This window comes from Tachysurus vachellii, chromosome 3 (assembly GCF_030014155.1).
Source record: "Tachysurus vachellii isolate PV-2020 chromosome 3, HZAU_Pvac_v1, whole genome shotgun sequence".
In the NCBI taxonomy this organism is placed as follows: domain Eukaryota; kingdom Metazoa; phylum Chordata; class Actinopteri; order Siluriformes; family Bagridae; genus Tachysurus; species Tachysurus vachellii.
In genome coordinates, this window is record NC_083462.1 from 20598228 (window position 1) to 20610831 (window position 12604).

Below are 12604 nucleotides of genomic sequence, written 5' to 3' on the forward strand. Positions count from 1 at the left end.
ATACATGCTTAAACTGTTAAAAGCCTAATATAACGTGCAACCTCAGGACTGGATTAATTATATTCATTATATACTCTGAATTTCAGATGAGACATGCCTACAAAATAATCACTGAACTTCTAGGTAAAGATGAAAAATATGTGAGCTGTAATGAATTTACAGCAGGTGGCACTGGTGTGTGTGTGTTTGTGTGTTTGAGTTACTGTGTGTGTCTGTCTCTGTGTGTGTGTCTGTGTGTTTCTGTGTGTGTATTTGTGTGTCTGTCTCTGTGTGTGTTTCTGTGTGTGTCTGTGTGTGTGTCTGTATGTGTGTGTGTGTGTGTGTGTAAGAGAGATTACAACATTTGAGCTCTGAGGACTTTGTGGTTTTGTATAATAAATTATTGCTTCATTAATGACAATTTCTGAAAATTTCTGCCACGTGCCTCCACTGGGTGAACCGAATGATTGTGTCGACTCAGTGAAATTAGAGACAAGCCTTCTAGTACTGGAATTTAGCCTTGAGTTCTATTGATAGTAGAAAGGTGCTGTTCTCATTTGGGACTGGCTGTAAAAAACGGACAACTAAAACAAAAGCGCGTTTCCTTTTCCATACAGGCCCGGTGTGAAGAAGAAGAAAATGCACGTCCTGAAAACGGATTTTACTGAATATTCCACCAGATGGCGCCCAAGAGCAGAAAATCAATTCAAGCAGAAAGAGCTCGAACTAGATCTATCTATCTATCTATCTATCTATCTATCTATCTATCTATCTATCTATCTATCTATCTATCTATCTGTCTATGTGTCTATATGTCTGTCTGTCTGTCTCTATCTACCACACAGAGTATATTTATATACTATAACACTATGTATATATACACTGTAAGACTATAAGTCTTCATCATGCTTCATGACATGATTTAATGTGTTGTGTGTTTTTCTCCATGTTGTCTGTCCTCCCCTGACATGCACAACAATGTGATCATTGATGACATTTGAGTCACCATCAGTACTTTTTTCCTCCTCAGCCTCAGTGTCTTGTGTTGGAGGCAGTATGGGTTGCTCCGGCTGCATACACACACAGGGGGAAGATTCTTTTTGTTTATCTGAAAGCAGACAGAATGTTGGATTTTATTTGACTTGAACAATTTGGAGAAGTACATGTAAGTCAAAGTCAAATGTGACAGCTTTATTAAAGCTTTGGATTGCATTAATTGGTGTAAGCTATAATGCGACAAGTTAGAACCAGACGCCGTCCCGTCAGAAGAGGCACCGGATCGATACAACGAGGAAGATTTATGACTGTAAATAGATAACAGGAGATGAATAAGTGGGTCATTTGATTCCTTTGATATTTAAACATAGACACACATCCATATTTATTTGTAATAATAATAATAATAATAATGATAATAATAATAATAATAATAATGAGATGCACTTCTTTTTTCAAGATTTCTGAGATTTTTACCCCAGCCTGGAGGTGGAATATTGGATTTGCATTATTAAACTAGTTTGTTCACTCTTGCTTCCTTCCAGTGACATTTGGCAAAGTAATTATTATTATTTGAGTTTTATTGGAAAAAAAATAACAAAAAAAGAACAACAAAACAAAACAAAAAACCTATCGCGGGAAAACAAATCTAATAAAGTAAAGCGGTGTCAATACTTTTGCAATATTTTTTGAGGGTGTGGGATCGAGAACGAACTATACTATACAAAGTGATATGATTTATGCACTTATTCCAGTTGAAATTTGTTTGTAGTCTTTATTTCCTACATCTTTATTTTCAGTCTACAGTGCATGTTTCTGGACTTGGGAAAAGTAGCTATAGTAAACCTTCAAATCGTCTCCCAAACCCCAGTAGTGGTGGTGCACACAGGGAAGCCTTCACCACCAGTCCAATTCATCTTGTTATTAATTCATATTCCCGAAACTCTTAAATTATGCTTCAAACAGGAAGGACACCACTGAACTAAACCTATTTCAGACATTTGACCTTGCTGTGACCTTGATGCTGTCTGGATCTAATCAGTTTCTTTGTAGATTATAATAATTCCACATAACTCATTAACTAAATTTAAGCACTCGTTCATGGGATACTGTTAACGAGAATCTCAGATGGATCTCAGATAATCAGACATCTAAAAAACATAAGTATTAATTTTAAATAAAAAAGGCATTTTTGCACTTTGGCAATTATGCAACAGACATTAATTAAAGAAAAAGACAAAATAAGACCCACTTTGTTGCACAAAATTATAGGCAGTGTTTTTACTTTATTAGAAACAATCTAGTTCTTTTTCTTAAAGGCCAATATCTCGTTTTCAGTCAATTTATTTTAATATTTACATTCACATCTACTCACATGGCAGATAATTTTATCCAAATCTCGAGGAGCTCAATTTCTTCAAGAGTTTTAAGCTCAGTACTGTTTATTAGACCAGTATTCCCAGTCATTATTGCACTAGCTTGGAGTCAAATTAGGAAATTAATTTGAAAAATTTCTATTCGATCTTTCTAATTATTAAGACATTAAAGCAGAAACAATTAGGTTTTAGTAGAACGCTAGATTAATATGTTTTCTTAATTTAATTTCCAGTCATTAATCATATCGCCATTGAGGGCGATAACATGTTTTTGTAGAATAACCTGGAAGTTAACATCACACTTGACAACAAGTGAATAGGATTTTATATAGTGGATTTTGAATTATTGGGAAAAAAAATCAGTTCTTTGAGCAACAAACTTTTATGATTTTCTTTTGAAGTTTTATCATCTTAAATAGAACACAAATGTTTTTACTAATGTAACTAACTGGAATTAAAATACGTTTTCCAAATAAAGTGAAACATTGTGAAATAAAACGTACAACTTATTATTTAAATGATATTTAACTTTTTTTTCCTCATCCAGCATCAGTGACTGGTAGCTCAGCTCCTTCCAAATCTCATGTATCCAAGTGCATTATCTGGGTACTTAAAGTGTTGGTATTTTCAGTGTGAACACACCACTGACAATTTATACTAAACAGTGGAGTAGAATAGTGCAAGAGAATGTGATCTGGGATGTGGCTATTTAGTGTCTGCTACGTACATCTGTAGTGAATTAGCTCTTGCTACGGAAACAATAACATATTAAAATACAGTAAAGACATTAAAATAAACTTGTAATTTGAATTGTGTCATAGGAAACTAATCAAATCCTTTTTGCTAATCAGAATTGAAAATTCAGCAGCACTCTGGTAATAATAAAAACTGCTAGTGTAAACACATAATACATGTAATAATGATAATACCAAATACTGACCTTCCTTTTCAGCTTCTGTTTTATTCAGTTTGCTGATTTCCTCTTCTTTATTCTCTGTTGCCACTGTTTTGGGCTCACCTGATTAAAAAAACAACCCAAAAAAATACAATAATAAAGATTACACAATTCATTCCAAGGTTTAATAAAAGGCTGTTACTGTTTACTCAATGTTCAAAGTGCCTTCTGGACTGAAATTACAAATACAGGAGACCCCAAGAATACAAGAACCCGAGCAAAGCCTGCGATGTTATATTTGAAGCCTCCTCTGGCTAAAACAAATTACTATAAGGTTTACTAATAGATGTCATTTTCTAGGGAGCACAAAATTACAACAGGGCCAGCTTATAGAAACTGAAGTAAGACTGACATGAGGGAAATGTTTTGATAGAAGATGTATTGAAAGGTGACTACTGCAAATTGTAGGAAATTTGGCATATAGTACTAAAAACACAATCGGGAAAATGGAGCAAGTCAGAAACTGGAGCAATCAGACAAATAAAATACAGCACAGTTTGAGTTTCATTTAAATGATTCACATGTTCAGTGTTTTCTGATCAGGGTCCATGTTAACTAACAGCTTTTTCCCCTCCCAGCCAGTGTATAGATGAATGGATGGATGGATGGATGGATGCGTGGATGGATGGAAGGATGAATTTAATTTGCAGTGTTACAAGAACCCTTATGTTAGCTTCTTGCTTATCTTTTGATAATGCTCCAGTTCTTCACCCAGTTCTTCAGGGTTCTGTACTTACCCAATAGAACCTTTATCCAGAAAAAAAAATGGTTATCCAAAGAAGGAAAAAATAAAAACAAAGAACCTATCATTTTAAAACGGTTCTACAATTCAAACAATGCATAAGGCCAACTCAGTGTCAATACTATTTTCAAAAAATACCATATTATTTTAGAAAAGACTTTAGATTACTAGATCCATCCATCCACTCTCTTCATCACTTATCCCACTGGGTCATGTTTGACCTGGGTCCTATCCCAGGAGAATCGGGGCACATGGTTGCAGCTTAGATGTAACAGTGTTGGATTACCAATCAGAAGGTTGTGAGTTTGACTCCCAGGTCTGCCAAGCCACTGCTTTACCCCTAAACCTTCAGGCCCTTCAACCATCAATTGCTCAGTTGTATAAAATGAGATAAAAATGTAAGTTGCCCTGGTTAAGGGTGTCTGACAAATGCTGCAAATGTAATAATATATACAATGTTTTTTGATGTTGTTTTAATGCATTTATACTGTTTAAAGAAGAAGAAGCTTTCATTTTTACATTATAAGGCAAAGAAATTCTTTATTCACATATCCCAAGTTTAGAGGTTGTGGTCAGAACGCAAGATTAGCCATGATCCAGCACCCCTGGAGCAGAGAGCAGTAAGGGCCTTGTTTAAGGGCTCAACAGTAGAAGCTTGGCAGTGCTGGGGCTTGAACCCTAATTCTCCAATCAGCAACCTAGTGCCTTAACCACTTGATCCACCACTGTCCGTTTCTCTGTCTACATTAGCCCTTGAGTAAGACTTTAACCCTCTCTGCTCTATAGGCACGACACTATGGCTGACCCTGTGCTGTAACCCCAACTTCCAAAAAAGCTGAGATATATCAGATATACCAAAGAAATATCAATAATAAAGGCTTCTTCTTATAAAATAATAATGGACCCCGAAATAGGGTTCCTTCTAACTTGGATTAAATGATCTCCATTGGGTTCTTTTTTAATGAAACCTTAAAAATGGTTTCTTATAGAATATACAGTATGTAGCAAGTAATAACCCTTTATATTGTACCATTCCTTTCAAAAGTCTACCTTGTCCACAGTGTCTTATCATTGTCTTATCATTTGCGGCTATTTTTTCTTTCTGTTCTGTTGATACCATGTGTATCTGTACACTTTTCTTGTTATCTATTTGTGCTGTTTTGATTATTTCTCATATCTTTGCATTCTCTAGCTTTCTAGTTGAGCTCATCTTTATGACGTCTCACAAGATTATACCTAATAAAAGGAAAATACACTTTGAAATTCACGGCTGAACAAAAAAAAAAAGCCTGTACTGTAGTTAAATATTAAGTACAACATTGTATTGCAATGCCCATGCAGGCACTCTGATGATAATGGAGCTGAAGCAAAGTTAGCTCTGTTGAAAAGTTAAAGTATATTACATCATGAAACACTGTATGTAAGGATTAAAACACTTCAGGCATGCTGCCACTGGAAAAGTGCTGAGATGCATAAAGCAAACTTACAGTTAGACCCCAAAGTTGAATCACTTCTTAAAAATAATAGATAACTAAAACAAAAATGTGCTGAATAGCTTTGTTCATTTTATCCACAAAAACAAGCCTTTATTTTTGATGTCTTTCTTCACATATCCTAACTTTGGAGGTTGGGGTCAGAGCACAGGGTCAGCCATGATACAACACCCCTGAAGTAGTGAGGGCTAAGGGCCTTGCTCAAGGGACCAACAGTGGCAGTTTGGCAGTGCTGGGACTTGAACCCCAATCTGCAAATTAACAGCTCAGATCTGAAATAAAACAATGTTCCTCTAGGAACATGGCACTATATAGATACATAAAGCTACATACAATAACAATGAACAAGGATTCCATATAAAGTGCATTTGTGCAAACTTGTTCACAAGGTGGCAGACAAGACAAAAGAGTACACTACAAACACTACACAACAATACAGTAGTGCACAAACAGCAGCGCTGATCATTATACTGTCCTATAGAGTGTAAGTCAGGATGCTTTGATTGTAAATAAGAGGCAGCTGCTGTTGTAGCTGCTTAGCTAGAAAATGAATCAACAACTTCTGATGAATCAGTCTCATGCCCTCATTAGTGTTTAGGGGTCATGGAGTAGAGACGTTGGGGTTGGGGTTTCAGGAGCAGGGGCATTTACATTTTGCATATTCATAGCAGCTGGTGCTCCTGGGGTCAAAGCTTTGTGTAATGATTTTAGAAGCTTTTGGGTGACTAAGCTAACTAAAACTTAGTCATTAAATGCAATACTTTAGAATCTTTAATCTGAGATGCTCAGGTTTTACTTTGTCTCACAATTTCTGGAGTTCTGGAGTTTCTTTAAAGGACCAACATGGTGAATTTCTGAAGTCAGACCTAAACGCTGTCAGTAATATATTATCACAAGTGTCAGCCTGTTGCTAGTTTCACGCCCGTAGAGTTCGGTTCCATATTCTGTTCCATATCTTGGACTTCACAATTTTACACAATTTTACAAAACTGGATGATTATATGCAAGTTCTTGACTATCACACTAGTCACAAAAAACAAAACTAGGAGATTCCTGATTTCTGTATGATGTGATGAGGTTTTCTGTAACCATATGTTTATTTAGTAGGAGTGTGCTTGAATACAAACACGGTATAGTAATTGAAGTTTTTGGATTGGAGTTTTCTTTTTCTTCTCTTTCTCTCTCTCATTTATATGAAACTACTTGACAGCTTTAAAGAAAATCATAAAGAATCCCATAGGGTGGGTTGCCAGGTTTCAGCAAAATTCTCACTCCACTTACTGTACTCTGACTTAAACCACACACACATACACACACACACACACACACACACACACACACACACACACACACATGCACACACACACACACACGCACGCACACACACACACACACACACACACACACACACACACACACACACACACACACACACACACACCCACACACATTGCTAGCCCTAAATGTATGGTGAAAGAAATATGAAACTAACTTACTTACGTACTTAACATAAACTTATACGGATAAATACATTGTGTTACACTAGTATTGTTTTTTTCTTTTGCATTTGTGGAAGGAGTCTCCAGTACCAGCACTTTGTAACAATTGAAACAATCAATTCAATTCTATTTTATTAGTATAGCGCTATTAACAGTGAACATTGGCTCATGACATTTTGCATTTTCTCTGTGACATTATAAGAGAGAGAGAGAGAGAGAAAGAGAGAGAGAGAGAGAGAGAGAGAGAGGTATGTACTGTGTTAACAACTTTTGCCATGTAATATTATTATTATTATTATTATTATTATTATTATTATTATTATTATTATTATTGATTAATACATTAAATGAGTTGCTGGTCTTTATGTAGGAAATTACGCTTGTTTATATCACATATAATCAGTTAATTCAGTTATACATGTTCAGTTTACTCTTGTGTTTGTGTTTGAATACTTTAACTAACCTTCAGCCACTGGTTTGAACGTTTCCTCATCTTCAGCTTTTACTTCCTCCTTCTCTTCCACCTCAGCCACCTTCACTGCCTCTTCTTTCTCTGCCTCTAGTTTTTTGGTGCCTATAAATCAACAAAAAAGCCATAGATAGAAACTAAATTATTGCTTTTTTTATCGAAACAATAGAACAAAAACAGCCATGAAGTAAAACTAATGTTGTTTGATTTGATGAATCTTGATTTATTTATTTACTTTTTTTTTTATTACAAAACAGCATCTGGTACTGAATTTTAAAGACAATAATAATTTTATATTGAACATTAAGCTGTAGCAGTTCCACAAAAAAAAAAACAAAAATGAATTTATAAATTAAAGATGGCTAGTTAAAGGCTCTTAGCTTCTTTAATTAGCTTTGTGAAAGAGAAACGCTCTGTCTTTCTGGTGGTGATTCTTAGAAATCATGGTTCTTCAAGGGTTCCTGAAAATAGATAAGAGTTCTTAGCTCATCCAAGTGGTTCTTTGAAACAAAAATTGTTCATAGCCATCTGTCTAGAAATATCCTCAGTATGCTCAACTAATTTAGGCTCCTTTGTCTTCTTGCTATGTTTTCAATAGTTTCATTGTTTTTAGCTTGTCTCTTTTCGTGGACAAGGTCATCAGATCATCTCGACCATTTGCTCTATCTATTGTCAATTGTGTCCCCTGTTCTATTCCCATTGCCAGGCTATTTCTATTATTATTAAGAAGTAAAAAAAAAAAGCTGCAGAGCCTGTTTTTAAGGTTGCATAAACTAGCTGACTATTAATGGCAGTGGAAGCAAACAGTAACGAGGCAGAAAATCCTAACATACAGAATAAACCAGTTTCTGCAATCAACCGCACATTCTATTAGACAATGCAAGGAATTCTTTTTAGATTTTATTCCACTTTATTTCATGGGCTTTCATGGTTAGGTGTAGCGGTGGGCATGGAATTAATACTAATTATGTTGATTACTAATTAAGTTAATTTACTTATTTTCAGAAATTGTAAAATATGAATAAATGTGATGCAATTATTTAAATGACAATGACATAATTAATATTTTAATATATATTTGATTTTTTATTTTATTATAAATGGTGTGTTAATTAATAATTTAATCACTATTTATTTATTTACTAAATTTACTAAATTTATTTATTTTCTATTTAGTTTCAGTTCTGACCAAACATTGAAATTAAAATCCATTGCATTGTAGCATTATGAATTCTGAAATTTTTTTTAAATCAGTGCCACAGGCATTTTGCCGTCCGAACTCGCTCAGCTAGAGCTTGCTCAGTGTGTGTCAGCTGACAGGATGGTCCAGATTCATTTTTTTGGATGCTGCTGAGGCCAGAGCTGAACATGGCTTTTTAAGTCTCAGGTTATTATCAGCCTGGCAGGTGCTGGTCTAGTCGTAACACCCTCTATGTAAGGAAGATGAGTCAGTGAGCTATAATGAAGGCTCTGTTGATGGACATGAGCTTCCATGCTGCGTACTTTTAGTTCCACAATTTATCTCAGCCGAGCCGAATGCACTAATTTATTAAATCTTGTCATTAACAGCTTCTATTCATCTAAAGTCATGTACATGAAGCTATACATTGGGGTGCAGTTTGAAACTTTCTTTTCTTTTTGAGCCTCAAATAGTGAATTTCAGGGACAATTGTAATTTTTTGCTTTAATTATAAAAAATACAACTAGTCTTTAGAATTATAAAATTAACAATGTTCCCCTTTTTTCTTCTTGAGCAAAAACTATGTTTATTAACAAAACCCTCCGACATTTAAGCAGAAATACCCCATTAATAACACATATTGTGGTGCCCTACCCATGCTTGGGTACATTAGCCTGTGAAGAAACCCCTTGGCAGCTCTGTCATGCCTATGAGAAATGTTGAACAATTACGAAAGTGCACAGATATGTAATGTAGCTAGCTACTGTTTTTTTGTGGTAGTGTTGCAGTGGAACAATCTGTTTTCCTGCCTTCCTTTGAAAAAGAATTGAGAAAGATGCAAAGCTGTTGAGAGTCAAGAACTGGGCTGTCCGCAGCAGTGGGCAAGGGTCGTCTTAGTTCATCCAAATGTGGGTCTTGCCCACCCAATCAGAGTTTTTCTTTTTTTTTTATTTTAGCCAAATAACACAGAAAATACCAACATGAATTCTAACTTCGAAAGATTTCTAAAGCCTCCAGCCAATGGACAATGATCTGCCTGCAGCAGCCCCACATAAAGCTCAGAACAGTTTTTCACCACTCGCCTCATTTTGCTTTCAGTTCAGGGTGTTAGTAAGGTGGGGTTGTTGTTGCTGGAGGTGGGGGGTAGTTACAGTACTGTAGCATTCATCCAGTTATCCAGTTATCATGTGCAGAAGCAACAGGGGAAACAATTGACTATATGCTGTTGGCTAAAACACTGCTTGAAAATAAACCCAAAAATGCTATTATTTCAAGTGCATCCTTAGTGTAGTTAAGTTTGTGTGTGAGAATGAATTAGGGCTCTATGGAATTTTGTTAATATTGTTTATGGGGACAACTGGATTAGTTGTTGGGGTCACTACCACTGATTGCCCACCAATTATTTGTACCAGCCCACCCTAATATATTTGGCAGAATATTTGCAGTGAAACGTTACCAGTTTCTAGTGTGGCAGTGCCAATGATTATTGTGTCATCTCTTGTTTCCTGCTCAGCCTTCAGAGCATCTTCGTCTTTAATTTGGTCATCTTTGTCTTTTTGGTCAACAACACTCTCTTCTACATCGTCCCCTCTAGCTGTGTCTTTGACATCTTCCTCTTCTTTCTCATCTTTTTCATCAGCTATTTTGTCGTTAATGACTTCAGCAGGTTTTTCATCGTCGTCACCTTTTTTATCAGCAATTGGAACTGTTACTTCTTCTTCTTCTTCTTCTTCTTCTTCTTCTTCTTCTTCTTCTTCTTCTTCTTCTTTTTCTTCTTCTTTACTATCATCTTTGCTTTCTTCAATGGAAGCTGAATCTGCAGGTTTGGCATCGCCAGTGACGACTTCCTCTTCCTTGTCTGCTGCTTTATCTTCTTCGTCTTCCTGTTGTTTTGTTGCCACATTAACAGGTTCTATTGCTGTTTTTTCTTCTTCTCCAATTTTTGACACCTTGTCAGCATCTTTATCCTCCTCTCCATCATCATCATCTGTTTCTGCATCTGCTGCTGCTCTCTGTTCCTCTGCAACTTCCTTTAAAGCAGCTGTTTTATCCTCTTTAGTTTTGTCTGCTCCTTCTTTCTTTTTCTTCTTCTCTTTAACCACTTCAGGTTTTTCCTCCTCCTTTTCCTCCTCCTTCTTCTTTGCCACTTTTTCTTTCTTTACCTTCTCTTCTTTCTTCTTCTTTTCTTTTTTTTGTTTCTCTTCCACACCTGCATCTAGCTTTAGCCTTTCTTTTACCTTTCCTTCCTCTTCCTCATCTATCTTTTTTTCTACTTCTTTTTTCTTTTTTCCTTTTGTTTCTAACTCAGGCTTTTTGGTCTGCTTTGCCTTTTTCTCTTCTTTCTCTTTTTCTTTCTCTGCCTTGACTTGATCCTTGTCCTCAACTCTGGTAGCCTTTGCATCACGCTTCTTATCTTTATCTTCCACATCTTCTTCATCTTTCAACTCTTCCTTCTCTTCCTCCTTCTTCTCCTCCTCCCCTTCTTCTTCTTCTTCTTCTTCTTCTTCCTCCTCTTCTGTTTCATTCATTTCTTCCAATGCAGATGTTTCCTCCTTCTCCTCCATTTCTTCATCCTCCTCTTCCTCTTGTTTCATCTTCTTCTCATCTTCCTCCTTCTGAATGATTTCTTTCACCTGCAATGCTGCAACTAAAGTAGTTTATTTCAGTTAGCTCACAAATGTCAGAATACATGTGAATGCAAAACAAATGTTTTTGTAAAAAATTTTAACAAAAAATAAAAATTAATTCATTTTACATGTTTGACACAGCATCATAATTTGCAGATGTTTCTAGAGGCTGACACAGAGAGGCTGCCTGAGAGGCAGGGCACCCGAAAAAAAAGGGCACCAAAAGGGCATTAAATTAATGTTCTTATTTGTTCTTTGCTCCTACTATTGATGCATATAAGATAACATGTTTATAAGGGGTGCCTAGGGGGCATTTCTTCTTTTTTTTTCTCACTGATAGAGCAGTTCATCAAGTGCTGTAGGGCATGGCAGCCCCATTTTCATCACCAGAAGGCCACACATTAGGGATATTTATTGTGTTACCTGGCAGATATGAAAACCCTATAGGGCACTGCATCACATATTCTCCACTGAATGGGCAGCCTAGAGAGCACTTCATAAAGTTTTCTAGAATGTAGTTGATCCTATAGGGCATTTCACTTAGCATATGCACCCTCTATATCTTCTTTTCTAACATCTATGGAAGCCTACAAGGCATTTCTCATGTTCTACACTGGAAGCACATCCTGGAGGGCACTTTAATGTGTTTTGTTGTGTGTATTGAAACAACAAAGGGCACTACAACATGCATTGTTCAATGGGAGGGTATCCTAGAGGAATATTAATAAAATTAACCATTTTTGTAACTTGAAGGGCACACATTAGGGCACTTTTGCATTAAGGCACTATAGGGTACTGCATCACATCTCATAGGGGAACTTTGTAGGGTACTGCATTACATATTCTCCACTTGGATGTGCACCCTACAGAGCACGTCATAACGTTTTCTAACATGTAGCAGACCCTAGAGGGCATTTCACCAAATATACATAACCTGGAGGGCATTTCATCAAATATACATGCCATAGAGGCCAATGCATTAATTTTACATACTCTAGAGGGCATCTTATCAAATATACATGCACTAGAGGCCATTCCATCAAACATACATACCCTAGAGGGCATTAAATTAAAAACACATGCCATAGAGGGCATTTCATAAAATATACATGTCGTAGAGGCATTTCATCCTAGAAAGACATTGTTGCTGCAATGTTTTTCCTTGTTTGTTTTATTATTATGGGAAAATGGGGGGTTGGGGGGGTGGGGTGTTTATGATAAAGACTTTCTGTTATAGAAATTTAATGAACACATGTCCAGTCAGAATCGAGAAGTCATCACTGTGGTA

The 12604-nt window shown here is 36.2% G+C and overlaps 1 protein-coding gene across 9 annotated transcripts in view; it reads right to left on the reverse strand.

Moving 5' to 3' along the window:
- Window positions 1-12604, reverse strand: part of trdn (triadin) — a 65595-nt gene that overhangs the window by 26520 nt on the left and 26471 nt on the right. For 7 of the 9 annotated variants that reach the window (XM_060866228.1, XM_060866225.1, XM_060866227.1 and 4 more), the window contains 4 exons: window positions 10146-11336; window positions 7504-7614; window positions 3292-3369; window positions 986-1087 (listed from right to left, as the gene is read on the reverse strand). In XM_060866228.1, the coding sequence (XP_060722211.1) occupies window positions 986-1087; window positions 3292-3369; window positions 7504-7614; window positions 10146-11336 (1482 nt within the window). The remainder of the gene's footprint in view (window positions 1-985; window positions 1088-3291; window positions 3370-7503; window positions 7615-10145; window positions 11337-12604) is intronic. The other 2 variants (XM_060866224.1, XM_060866223.1) reach the window with 1 other exon arrangement.